The sequence below is a fragment of the Diceros bicornis genome, chromosome 19 (assembly GCF_020826845.1).
Source record: "Diceros bicornis minor isolate mBicDic1 chromosome 19, mDicBic1.mat.cur, whole genome shotgun sequence".
Lineage (NCBI taxonomy): Eukaryota > Metazoa > Chordata > Mammalia > Perissodactyla > Rhinocerotidae > Diceros > Diceros bicornis.
In genome coordinates this window covers 40614638-40628916 of record NC_080758.1, presented here as the reverse complement: position 1 = coordinate 40628916, position 14279 = coordinate 40614638, and the positions used below count along the sequence as shown (strand labels likewise).

The window sequence follows — 14279 nt, the reverse complement described above, 5'->3', positions numbered from 1 at the left end:
TGGTTGGAAGTATTGTCTTTGAGAGGGAAGAGGTAGAGGGCTTTGAGCTTGGATAAGCTCTAAGGAACGCAGAAGTTCCCAGATTTGGTGGGGGAGAGGAGCAATTCTAGAGGTGCCAAGAGTTTGAGTGCTGGTGGCGTGGAGCTATCCAGCAGGCAGTTGGAATGTAAGCTTATCCAGAGTTTCCCATTCCCTGAAAGGCATTGCTGCAAAGCAAGCAAGGACCATGGACTCAGAGAGTCATGGGAAGAAGCCACATTCCCTACTCAACTGTGGCACGGCTGTGACAAATCATTGAATGTCTCTGAACCTCAGGTTCTTCATCTATAAAATGGTAATAAAACACCTCCGTTCTGAAAATTAAACTACAGAACATGAGAGCATGGAACCATGGCCTGTTGCAGGGTAGTTTCTCAATGACTGTGAATTCCTGTCTCCTTTCCCCCTTCTCTAAGAGGCTGAGGATTAAAAAATTTATTCTAGTTCTGCAGTTTAAATTTGTGTTGTTTTTCTTTGCAAAGCAATGCATGTACATGGTTTAAAATGGCAAACAATAGCCCCAGGCTTATAATGAAGATGAGTAGTTCCCTGTCCCCTGGCAACCCTCATGCCCCCGGTTCCCCACCCCCCACAGTTTCCTCTCCCCTGAGGCTACTACTTTTAACTCTTCTTAGCTATTTCTCTTAGAACTTACAGCTATAATTCAACATAACATGCTTATACTACTATTTCTTGAATTTTCAATTTTAGATATTATTTGGATATCAAATTTAGATATTATCTTCTTCACACTAGGGAAGGCGAGGATTTCATTCCCGTATACTTGCAACCCCAAACCTACACATACCCACAGGGCCTTTCCTCCTCATAATGTATTATGTCCCTATTTTTAGTTCATCAGTATCACGAGTTGATATTTTTGACTCTAGCTTTTGACATCTGAGCTATGCTGTGTACTGTGATTCTATTTCCTTTCTTTAAAAATTATGTCTTCTGGAGTTAATATTTGCATCACAATTTGGGGAGGTTTTTTTTGGTGGGGGGTACCAATCACTCTTTCATTCTCAAACTTCCCTCAAAATCTGAAACATTTCCTCGCAATAATTTCATATCCATCATGTATTCTGTAAGTTTAATTCTTTTTCTCCTTGGAAATACCTTTCCGGCCTCCTCTGGCTTCCTGCTCCACTGTTGGCTCTCCACCCCTGCTACGTAGCCATGTGTCATCCGGTAATCCCAGTGTTTTCTCTTATTTTGGATCCCCTATTCCCAGATCTTATTTTCTTTCTCATTATTTACCTTCCTCCTTTGTTTTGCAAAGGCACATTCATCCTACAGCTTACTGAGAAAGAGTACATGGGAGGTAAAGTCTTGAGACTTTATAGAGCTTTATTCTACTTTCACATTTGATTGACATTTTGGCCAAGTATAGAATTCTAGGTTAGAAATAATTTTCCCTGAGCATTTGGAAGACAGTACCTCCTAATCTTCAAGTTTCCAGTGTTGTTGTTGACAAATCTGATGCCATTATGACCTCCTTGCTTTCCATGTGATCTTTTTTTCCCATTTGGAAATTTTTAGAACTTGCTCTCTTTCCTCAGTATTTTGATATTTCATAGTGATAGTCTTCATGGCACTCTTTTTTTTCATGAGTTGTGCTGGGAGGTTGATGAGCCCTTTCAGTCTGTGCCCTCATCCTTCAGTGCTTGGAAATGTTTTTAATTATTTCTTTGAAATTTCCTCCCTTTTATTTCTTCTATTCTCTCTTTTTGAAGCTCCTATTATTAAGATATTGGGTCTTCTGGCCTGTTTTTCTGATTTTTAAATTTTTTTCCCTCATTTTCCATCTCTCTCTTTTTTTTTAACTTCCACTGAATGCATTTGTCTAAGTTTTTTCTTTATTTTGGTCTCTGTGTTTCCTAGAGGCCTAACTGAAATAACTAGTGATCCTAGGTTGTCTGTACTCTTTTACCAGTTAAGGACCAAGAAGCTGAACTGAAAACCTTCTGTGTATGAGTCACACTTGTCATCTGGAAGGTCTCTCAAGTGGGTCTTTACTCTTAGCTGGTTGGGTCATTGGAAGGGAATTATCCAGTCTCTTACTTGGAAGATATCAGCCTAACTTATTGCATCCTGAGAGCCTGTGGGTGAAGGGACCATGGTTATTTCACTGTTTAGCATAAAGACTTTCACTTCAGCCCCTGTTCTCTGTGTGGAGCCTCCCTCTTGCCCTGGGCTGAGCCTGATACCCCCAAGTCTCAAGTCCCTCTGGTTCAGCCTCCCTAGAGAGTAAGTATCCTGGCTTCTTCAGGGTCAAGGAGGAGTAACTTCCTCTGTAGGTAGGAATCTGGGGTCTAGATCAGAGGTTGGCAAACTTTTTCTGTAAAGGGCCGGAGAATAAAGATTTTAGACTTTGTGGCTTCTGTCACATATTCTTCTTCTCCTCTTCCTTCTTCTTTTTTTCTTTTTTTAATAACCATTTAAAATGTAAAATAAATGTTCTTAGCTTACAGACAGTACAAAAACAGGCTGCGGACCAGACAGGTCATAGTTTACTGACATCTGGTCTAGAGGATCCTTTTGGACATTCTAAACCAACCATCTTCATTTCAGCCCCACCCTGCACCCAGCCTTCAGAAGAACTTGAAACCTCCAGTTTCTGATCCTTTTTGGGTTTTATGACAAATCTGGGTGGTTTCTTATAGATGCCCCCCAACTCCAAACAACCTTCCCCCTGACCCCCTCCTGTGGAAGCTTAAGTTTCAGCTTTCGTGGGTCTGCTAGGTGAGGAACTACTTGTCCATCTTCTTTCCATTTTCTAAAAGTTCAATTTTTTTTCTTGTCTGCCTGTCCTTATTGGGCCATGCCTTTTTTCTTCCTTTCCTCTCAGTTTACTGGGATTTGAGGAAGGAGTGGAGATAAATGCATGTGTTTAATCTACTGAGTTTCACCAGAAGCTCCCCCCAAATCCAGTTTGGTTGGTTTTTATCTTTACTACTTTCTTTGATAGTGCTTGAGTTAATTTTGCATTTGTTCTCCACGTGCTCACTTGCTGTGCCAGATGTTCGAAGAAGATGTCCTTGGGGAGGAAAAATGAGGGGTTTTAAAATGTAGTGTTCTTGAAATGCTTACAATGGTTCAGTGTGTGAGATCTCAAAGAGGCCCAGTCGTTTCTAACCACCAGATTCTCATAATAGAAATACAGTTTCACCCTTATTTGTGTAAACCATCAGGAGCATTTTTAAATGTTTGTAATAAAGTTTGTGGTTTATTGTTTAAAATTGAATTTAAGGTAGTAAATTAAAGCTTTTGGTGGCGTGCCCCTGACAGCAGGAAGAGCTTGGTAAGTGATCTCTAAGAGCTGATCAAAGGGAGTTGCTGAGCATTTTTTCCGGTATTTGTGTTTTGGTCCTTTAATCTGGTGGTGTTTCCAATTCCATTTTGAATACAGTAATGCACACTCCACCCCTACTCAAGTCTTTTTGGCAGCATCTGGCACTGTCTTTGCCAAATGGCCCCTGTTTGGGCAGAAGCCTGCCTTTGCTATCAAGCCCTGTACAAGGTATGCACAGTGTGATTGGCAGAAAATAGGCATCTTTCAAGATCTTATTCATGCCATATTTTTGTGCTAGTAATCAAATGAAAATTGAAAATGAAAAAGTAAAATTAATTGAAAGTGACTGGTCCTTTCTGCCTAGGTTCACCTTTCCTGGCCAGTGAAGATGGAGTGCTTGGAGGAGTCATTGTTCTCCGATCCTGCAGATGTTCTGCAGAACCTGACTCCTCCCAAAATAAGCAGACACTTCTAGGTAAGTTGGACATAGACATTACGTGTGTGTCTGTGGGTCTTTCTCTTTCATTTTTTCAAGACATGGTAAGATTTACATACTTATAATCAATAATTTTAAGCTATATGTGGGCCAGGATGCTGTGTTGCTATCTAAACATCTCTATTATACAGATCTTTTTACATAGGTAAACGTATAAAAGATGAATATTTATTTCTGAGTATATGCTTAGAGCATATTTTTCAAAGGTCCTAGGCTTAGAACCTAGGACCTTTACTAATGCCCAATATTAAGAACATTGGACCATGTATTTATCCACTGCCTGATTCCACAAAGCGTTTGAGATGACCTATAACAACATACACAGTAACATAGAAAGAAGCTTCTTCATGTTCCCCTCCAAAAAAGGAATCAGAACCATGTGAAGAGCTACTGGCCTAGAAGTTTGTCCTGGCTCCATTGCTTGTTAGCTATGACTCCTTCATGCATCAGTCTTATTTTTCCATGCCACATCCTTGTCTGTAAAATAAAGATGCCTGACCTGCCCTCCTCATAAAGCTGTGGTGAGGAAGGGTCAAATGAGTGTTTTTCAGATTTGCAGATGTCCATCCAGATGTGTGGTTTTGTGTCTAGCCGAGCGCACCAGTGGAGATGGAAGCCGGCCTGCCCTCCATTTGCCAAAGCACAAACTTGTGGGGCTGTCTCTGCCCACAAGGGTGCCTTTTTCTAATTCATTCATAAATGAATTAAAAAAAATTCTGCATAAAGGTCACATAAGCTAGCAGAGGGTCTTGTATGTTGTTTTTTTAATTGACTTTTTAATTGAAGTATACATTCATTCAGAAAAATACACAAATCATAATTGCAACTGCTTGATGAGTTATTACAAACTGAACCCACCCATGTAACCAGCATCCAGATAAAAAACAGAACTTTACCACAACTCCAAAAGCCCCCATGTAACCCCACCGAGTCTCTACCTCCTCCAAAGTTAACCACTATCCTGACTTGTAACACCATGATTAGGTTTGCTTGGTTTCATATTTTATGTAAATGGAATCACAGAATATGTACTATTTATGTCTAATGTTTTCAGTCAACATTAAGCCTGTTAGATTCATCCATGTTACATGTGGCAGTAGTTTGTTCATTTTCCTTGCTGTGTAGTATTCCATTGTATGGATACACCACTGTGTATTTATCCATTCTTCTCTAAGTATCTTTTTATATAAGCACTATAGGTCATCCACAGGAGCTGTGGTAGTTCAACTCTTTGTAAAAATTTCCTTACATCAAGTGTGATTGGTGCCTGATCTGTATTGAATGATTGTTGTGAATTGCTATAGTACAAATCCCTTTGTACCCTGAGGTTCAATGAGTCTGTAAAATAGAAGATTGGGCATTTCTTATGAATGTAAAAAGTATTTTTTCTATAGAAGCCCAAAGAGCTTTCATAACATGTCTCCTCTCATTCCTCAAAGAAGAAAAAGAGCATTTTCATATAAAAGGCCTCTTTCTCCACCTCGACTGTGACTACCAAACCTCATTGTTTTTCTTGCTATGTTCTCTCACTATACTTGGTACCCAGGTTTCTCCTGGAAAGTGTTATTTTAAATGGCCATCTTTTGTTAAACCAAGGCAAATAGCAGTTTGCTTCTTTGGTATCTTAATCACTGTTGACTCTTTTGACTATCTTCCACAGTTAAATAGTGGACTTTGTTTGTAAAATATGCAAAGGGTATACTTGGGTTCCATAAAAACTCAGAATAAGAAGGAGGGCAGTTATTAAAACTGCTTCATGGACTGTTCCTAGGATGAAGTGTCAGTTCTTTACTGAGCACAGACTCTTGCCCATTTGAGTTAATCCTGAAAATTGTAAGGTTTTTTTGGTTGTCCTTTCATTTTTGGTTGTCTAGTATAGAAATGCATATTTAAGGATAAGTCATAGAATTTTAGCTCATGTAAAATAGTTTTTATCACTGAGTTAGTAATTTATAAACTGATTCCTACTCTCTATCTCAAGAAGAAGAATGAAATGTAAAGTGTCAATTTATGATTTCATAGTGAAATTTGTTAGTTAACTACAGGGATTGATGTTTGTGAAGTTTATTTACTAAAACCTGGTGAACATGGGCTAGTATCAACTTATAGATGCTACCAACTACATGGATTTTTACATTTTCACTTTTCAAAAGTTATGTATGTTCAGTATGTGGTAAGAAAGCAAACACAATACAGAAGGGCAGGAAAGGAGATGTAAAAGTCACCTTGGCCACTCTGATGCCAGAGCCACCAGTCTCTGGTTCTGGTTCTTCTCATGGGAAATACCTTCACTATAGAATGTGCTCATGCTTCTATTCCTTGATTAGTCAGTAACTTGTGACTCCTTTTTGGGAAAAAAGTAAGAATGTAGCTCACATCACTCTCACTCCTCTTTCCTCTGGACTTTTGTTAGAATTCTATTCTAACTTGTAATCATATATTGTAATTTTATTGCAACTTTAACACACTATTTCTTGATTCATCAACTTTATATAATTTCTATCAACCATCCCTCACCCCTTCAACTGTGTAAGTTTTGGAAAGTTCCTGCACTCTTCTTTTCCTCCCTCACTCCTAACCCTCACCTCAATCTCTAGCATCCATACCATTATTGTCATGATTATTAACATTTGCATTCTGTGCTATAGCTAACTTGTCTTCTTTGATTAGAGATTGATTCCAAACAGTGACAGTTAGTAACCAGCATTGACAGTATCAAGTTTGTGTAAATGTTATTCACTGCAGATCCAGCAGTGGAAGATTGGACAAAGGGAGGTGTCTGTCATAAACCTCTGCCTGTAAAAAGAGAATATTTCAAACATCAAGTTCAAGTGAATTCTCCTGTGCTGTACCCCATCGATTGCTCCAAATCAGGCCGCAACTTAATTTGCTTTGTGTTTGGACCGTGACTTCCCATTTATTGCTTTATAAAACTCTCATGAGGGTATAACTTCATAAACTCATGGCTCCTTAATACGTAGTAATATATAGTAACCAGGAACTCTCAGACATCTTTCTTTCCTACACATCCAAATAAAACAATTCCCAAAATTAAAAAAAAAAAAACAGTTCACTGCTGTATATTGTTCAATCACTTTTTCGTCCCGAGAATAGTATAATCAAAACAATCTCTAACTTCAGCTTTTTCTGTGTCCACTCTTTTCTGAAAATCATAAATAGTGTTTCTATTACACCACAAAAACAGTTTCAGTCAAATCCCACTGCCACTTGGTGGAGTTTCCAGGAAGCCATTACTGAGCCTCTCCTCTTGGCAAATACATCAATTACAAGAGCCCCAGTGGGCCACTTCAAGGGTCAGATGACTCAAATATAGAGCACTTCCAAGGTTTGTTCTTTGTTTACTGATTCATGAACAGAGTTGGAGAATCTCAGGGATAAAGGAACTTTCAAAGTCCTCTGTGTGACCTTGTTACTTGTGCTTGGTCCATAAATTGCTTGCAAGAGGTGGAGCTTAATTCCTTTCCCCTTGCCTCACTTCCAAGAATATGGCAGAGTGACAGTGTGTGACTTCTGGGGTAGGTTAAAAAAGGCGTTGGGGCTTCTTTCTTGCTTTCTCTGTTGGATCGCTCACTCTGGGAAAGACCACCTGCCATGTCGTGAGGACACTCAAGCAGTACTGTGGAGAGGCCCATGTAGCAAAAAACTGTGACCTCCTTCCAACAGCCAGGCAGGTACTGGAGCTTCCTGCTGACAGCCTCAGCTCTGAGTGAGCCTTCGGATGACTGCAGCTCTGGGCAGATTTTTTGACTGAAATCTCCTGAGAGACTCTGAGCAAGAACCACCCAACAAAGCCACTCCTGAATTCCTCCCCTACAGAAACTGAGAAAATAAATGTTTGTTGTTTTAAATCACTACATTTTGGAGTAATTTACACAGCAATAGATAATTAATAAACTTTTAAAATTCTCTCACTGCCAAATGGCCCTCTAGTTTGTCTAAAGAACTACACTGAGAAATCAAAGTGCTCTTTTGAATCTTTAGGCAGCCCAGACTGTCAGACTTTAACTTGTATCATTGGATCTTGATTCCCTTCATTGAGATCCTCTGGGACAAATGTGATCAGTGTCCTCCTACTTTGCAGTCCCTAATCACTCTTTTCCAGACTGTCCTCTTAGGCTCCCCACCTCTGTTCATCTCCCACCTCCGCACTGCCACCACACTTCTCTCTCTATAACATATTTTTAGCTGGCACAGAGAACCTAAGTACGGGCTCAAAAACAGGGGCAGTCAGGAGAGAAGCAGACTGCTGTGAAGCAGGGAGGACAAAAATGAGAACCTGACCTAATTGTGGCTTAGAGAGCCACACCAATCCCAGGGTCAGAGGGATAGTGGTCAAAACAAGAACCACATAAGTATATGTAGTTAGTTTACTATATGTCTAAGCTAAATGTTGAATAACTTTCTATATATGTTAAAATAAAAGCAAAACGTGTATCTCTTACTATCACTCCCATGCTCCCTACTTTTAATTCTTCAGTGAGGACATACACACACACACACACTCACACACTCCTGCCTCTGCCAGTCTTTTCCCTAGAAGGTAGGTGGGAACTACATAACTTGATGGGAAAAACCCTCCCCTGATCTAATGCCAGAACACGCTTTCAGGGTCATTTCCAGCTAGTCCTTCTTTTCCTCCACTCATCTTCAACGCCCCAAGTTCTGGCCACTCCAGATTGCTTGGTCTTCTTCCAGAGGGTCATGTTTTTTCCCTAGTAACTTTCACATGCTTATTACCGGTGCTTGGAATGCCCCCAGCCAATTACATTCTGTCTTTAAGACCCAGGACAAGTAGGAATCTTCTTGGAATCCTTTGGAAGCCCTTCTTCCAGTGATTTGTTTCTTCCTTGTGCTCTTTTTGCAACATGCAATTGGCATCCCTTGTAACACTCACCATGACACATCCTAGACATATGTTAAAGTGTCTGCCCCTCCCCCTAGGCCAGCACTTCTTAACCTTTTTTCTGAACCCAATTATTTGAAAGGAGTAGATCACAGGTCTTTGAGCCCTAGTGACTCACATGGAGGGTACAGGGATTTGGAATATCTTTCCATGTATTAGGAGATTCCACTGCCTCTGAGAATCACAGCACCAGATTGAGAATCATTTGAGGGCAAGGACTGTGTCATATCCAACTTTGTACCCACCCTCCATAGTAGACTCCCAGTAGTTATTCGATGAATGAATTTAAGTGCCAAATGGAATTTCCTTATTGATTATTTAGCAGAAATTTTTAAAGAAATTGACCACTCTTCCAGAAAAATGTAACGTCACATAAAATGTCCTCACATGCTCTTAAAACCAAACAGTATGGATCGGAAATGTTGGATAATGACAGGTGTCCAGGAACCAGAAGATTTGGAGACAGTTTAAAATACATCACAGAAGACAGCCTCTGCAAACAGCCTTGTAAAGGGACAACTTGGACATGAATGTGTTTGCAACACCCATCCCACCACCTCTCACCCCCCAGATCATGAGATGTTGGCAAAGCCCAGCCTACAAATCACTGCTTTAATGCAAAGCAAATGCTTGTCCCTGGAATGAAACAGCTGAAAAGAATTAATTTTCTCTCTGCTTTTAGAGGGAAAAAAACAGTATATTTTTACCTGCTAAAGTACAATTACATGTGCTTTCCAGGCCTCTATAGAAGTGCTTTATTGAGGCTGGTATATATAGTATGATTCTTGTGTAATTGTGTAAACAAAGGCACATCAAGTCTTCCAGTGGAAAAAATGAGTGCTTCCCAATTTTAAGCTTGTGATTCGATACAGGTAATTAGAATATATGCAAATATGTGGCATTAAACAGCCAATCTCATTATATGGGTGCATTTCTTCCCTTGTTGCCTGTGCTCAGTGTGCTGATGGGAGCCCGACAGACCCTGTGAAGTTCAGGGGTTCTTGCCTTAGGGTGATTAGTACAAAGCAGTGAGTATGGGGATCAATGAGAAACAGACTCCGTATCTTTAAGGAAAATCTTAAGCAATTCAGGATAGGAGGCATAGGGGCTCTTTGGGGTAAAAAGGCTGTGTGTTCAGCCAGTGGCCTTTGTGCCAAGGCTGTGTTGGAGTCTTGCATCCTAAATAGATTTGAGGCCCACAGTTCAGCCAGTGCCTGATCATCTGATGACCACACATGGAAATTGTTACTTTCCCATTAAGTTGCCCTCACCTTACTCAGAGAATAACCAGATTCTTAGCTATCCAGCAATATGTTCATGATGCTGATAATTAAGTTTTGTGCCTGATATTGCTTCTAATTGTCCAGCTATCCCTTTTTCTCTCTATTTTTTGTTTTTACTGTGAAATGTTTTATATATTTTAAATGAAGAATGTAATAAATTTGTAACTTATAAAAGATAATAATAAAGTGAACACCTGTGGACCTACCACCCACCCTAAGAAATTGCCCATTACCCATATATTTGAAGCCCCCTTGTGGGCCTGTCTGAACTTTATATAAGTGGTATATCAAATGAGTTCTTCTGTGGGAATTTTTGCAGTTTCTTACATAATTACCTGAAAGGATAATGAGTCCCTTTATCATTTTAGACTTAGCTCTATCAAATCAAACTGTTCTTCAGTTGCCAATTAGAAGTTAAATGTGGTGTTTTCTCCCCCTTTCAGAACAAAGTTCTTTATCAAGTACTCCTTTTGTCACTATTACCAAAACATGCTATGGTTTAAAAATAAAAAATGTTAGATTGAATTGATGCTTCCTGGAACAGTAAAAAGATAAAAGGTCATTTTACTGTTAAGTTAAAATTCCAAACCGCCTTTTGGTTTTACTGGCATTAAAAATTTGGCGAGCACGTATAAACACATGCACTTCAAAGGAGCTTCATTCTCGGGGCCCCAGCAATATCACTTATTTCCATTTCATGGCAAACGCCACCATGAGCACTTATGACTAGGCATTCTGCTGGGCTCACAGGATCATAAAAATAACCCTCAAGGAGAAGGCAAATTAGCTGTTAGGCTGGTAGTGGGAAAAGAGGTACTTATGTATGTTTATCTGATGTTAATAACTTGTCTTAAAACTATAAGTAAAACTTTCTTCTATAAGAGGGTCCAGTGTCATAGTTGGAAGCTTATTTCTTTCTTGCCTCAGCAATGCTTTGGGATTGTTACATCTTAACTGTACTTTTAAGAGATAGGCTGGCATTTTGGTTCTTTTTTAAGGATCAGATGGAAAGAAGCAAATTAAGCAATTTATTTTTAGATGGTAAGTGAATAAGGCAGACATGATATTCAAACTTTTCAACAACTGAGTTGCATTAATCTGTTGCGATAGTGCTCTGAGATTTATATTTTTTGGAATTGGTTTTCATTTTTAAAACACAAAGATGTTGGTTACAAGTAGCTGTACTCTTTGCTTGCTTTTTAAAAGAACTTTTCTTCCTTAAATATCACTAATACACTTTAAAAAAATTGGAAATATATTTTCATCTGTAATTTTCTTCTCCATCATGAAACGTATAGTTCTAGCTATAATCTAACCTTGTAGTATTTTTTGTTTTTTTGGCCACAAGGTTTTTCCATCTAAAATAAAGAATACAAAGATTTATGCATAGAATTCTAGGGATTATATAATTCTTATTACTTTGGTTCTCCTAAAACTCTCAGAAAAACATTTTGACAAATTTTATAGTCAATTTTCATCTGCTCATAAGGTAATAGAGATCACCCTAGCATGAAATAAATCCTAAAAAATATTTGTTGAATGAATGAAATCATGTTTTCAATAAAACTTGTTTCACTGAATGTTCTTCTGTTTAGCAGAGAACTTCCAGGTCCCAGCCAGTGGCTCCCTATTTCTGGTAGTTTCTAATACAATAAAATGATAAAACAGGAAGAGAATTGAAATGTCCTTCGGGGCCTGTATTCCTATTTGACCCACATCCCTTTCTTCCTTTTCAGTCAGCATCCTTCTTTAGTCTTGAACAAATCTGAGTGAGGCTTGGGAAGAGAGAATCATTATTTCTTGGCTTAGTGTAACTGGGGTTCTATCGAACTCCATCCCCATCACTCCAAGACAGTTCAGTGGTGAACGTTTTTCAGGGAAGCTAGCCAACTCAAAGCTACTTCATGGCCATAATGGGACATGCATTATATGAATATTAAGGATTCTTTGTCAGGACAGTAAAGCATCCTTGTATGGACCCCCTACTGGGTTATAAAGAACCTGACAACCAGGGGGAAGAAATCTACAGAGATAAGGGGAGACTGTTCTGTTTCCAGTTCCTCATTCTTGCCATTTTAAACATGAATTTATCTTTATTCAATAAGGAGTAACATAAACACTGTGCAAAATGTCCTAGGGTAAGCCATTCGACCTAAGTCTAAGGAGTGGCAGCTGACTTGGCAACTGCCCAGTCCAAGACAGTTCTGATTTTAAAGTTCTGTTTTTCTTGCAAGGAAGACTGGGATGTGAAGCCAGGCAGAGAGGTTTTAAATGGGTGCAGGAGCCAGTGCAGCTGGGGGTTGTTAACAACAATTGGAGAACAACATTTTTTTTAAAAAAAAGGATGGCTGGGGGCTTCTCTCTGGTCAGAAAAGAGAATCCGTCTGGATAGAAAAAACTTGCCCGCAACCCTGGTAAAGAAACTTTGACTTAATTTAAACAGGATAACATATATATGAATCATTTTGAAAGAGAAAGAGTTATCCTGGGGGGATTATCATGCAATGGGTAGCTCGTAGCTCTAATATTAACTGCTGAAGGTGGTGATTTAAATGTCCCTAGGAGGCAAAGCCTTGCATAGGGACTAAAAGCTGTCTCATTATAGCGGAGGGCCACTAAGACTGAAGGAGAACCACCATTATACCCATAGGTGAATTCATTTGTTCCAAAGCATTAAATACAACTTTCTAGAAAGGCTGGCCTCTGAGATTATGTACAAATCCATTCCAAATGTCCCTGTAATGCCATTAACTTGTTATTCTTGAGGAGCTCATGTACAGCACATCCCCATCTAACCCATTCACCAGCACAGGAACAGAATCAGTAGTGTTGATGTTTTTTCACGTCACACTTGTATGGTGTGATGTGTTGTGAAGTCACTTGGTGGAGCAGAATCCTGCCAAATCTCTGTGTCCATCTTTCACGTGTTAAACCATTCAGGAATTTATTTCAGCATGGCTTTGGCTCTTAATGTTTTCTGATAAAGATCTTTTCATGATCTGGACATTTCCAGTAGCCTAACAGATCCTGAGCTTTGGCTTTCTAAAAAACAAAAGCTGGGGCCAGCCTGGTGGTGTAGTCGTTAAGTTCACGTGCTCCACTTCGGCAGCCTGGGGTTTGCCGGTTCGGATCCTGGGCATGGACTCAGGCACTGTCCCACATAGAGCAACTGGAAGGATGTACAACTATCTGTTGGGGCTTTGGGGAGAAACAAGGAGGAAGATTGGCAACAGATGTTTAGCTCAGGGCCAATCTTCCTCAAAAAAAAAAAAAAAAGAAAAAGGTCAGTATTCTCAAACTGACTTTAAAAAAATAAATAAATAACAAAAGCCTTTTCAAATCAGTAGTTGAGGTGTTAGCAGTTAGTGGCTACTACCAAAGGAGCATGGTCGTTATCAGGAGGCTAGGAGCTTCTCTAAATGGAAATAAGCTTGAGCTTGACCACACCAAACACTATTGTAGACAGCACTTTCATGGGCTCAGATATGAAAAGGCCATTCATTTACCTTGCATGTTCCTTGAATTCATGGTCCCCTATATGATAAATACACATGGAAAAATCCCGAAACAGTCATGCATTGCTTAATGATGGGGATACATTCTGAGAAATGCATCATTAGGCAATTTTGTTGGTTGTGCAAACATCATAGAGTGTGCTGAAGGGGAACAAAATTTGCCACCCTAAAATATATCTCTTTAATATGAGGATTATTTTAGGCTGATTTTTTTTTGCTGAGGGAGATTCACCTTGAGCTAATATCTGTTGCCAGTCTTCCTCTTTTTGTTGAGGAAGATTCACCCTGAGCTAACATCTGTTGCTTGTCTTCCTCTATTTTGTATGTGAGCCACCATCACAGCATGGCCACTGATAAACGAATTGGTGAAGGTCCACGCCCAGGAACCAAACCCGAGCCACCAAAGTGGAGCATGCCAAACCTAACCACTAGGCTGCCAGGGCTGGCCCTAGGGTGATTATTTTTAAGAAACAAAAGACTATAGAAAGTTTTTCTTGTTACCTCCCCATTAACTGCCTAAAAGGATTCAGATAAAAGTATCTGTCTCAGGAGGTGAGCTGTCACCTTGGTGTAATGAACTAGATAGGGGGAAGCTAGAAGGCCTTTCTTGGGCTCCCATCTGTGTTCTGTTTCTGTGTGGCAAAACACTTGTTTTCCAAACATTTACTCGTTTTCACCTACCTGTGAATTGCCTTCCTTCTCTTTGAAGTCCTTAACTCTCCCCACC

The 14279-nt window shown here is 39.6% G+C and overlaps 1 protein-coding gene across 15 annotated transcripts in view; it reads left to right on the top strand.

Annotated features, from left to right (window-relative positions):
* Positions 1–14279, top strand: part of TASP1 (taspase 1) — a 255473-nt gene that overhangs the window by 156248 nt on the left and 84946 nt on the right. For all 15 annotated transcript variants that reach the window (XM_058563234.1, XM_058563237.1, XM_058563229.1 and 12 more), the window contains one exon: positions 3699–3809. In XM_058563234.1, coding sequence (XP_058419217.1) covers positions 3699–3809 — 111 coding nt within the window. The remainder of the gene's footprint in view (positions 1–3698; positions 3810–14279) is intronic.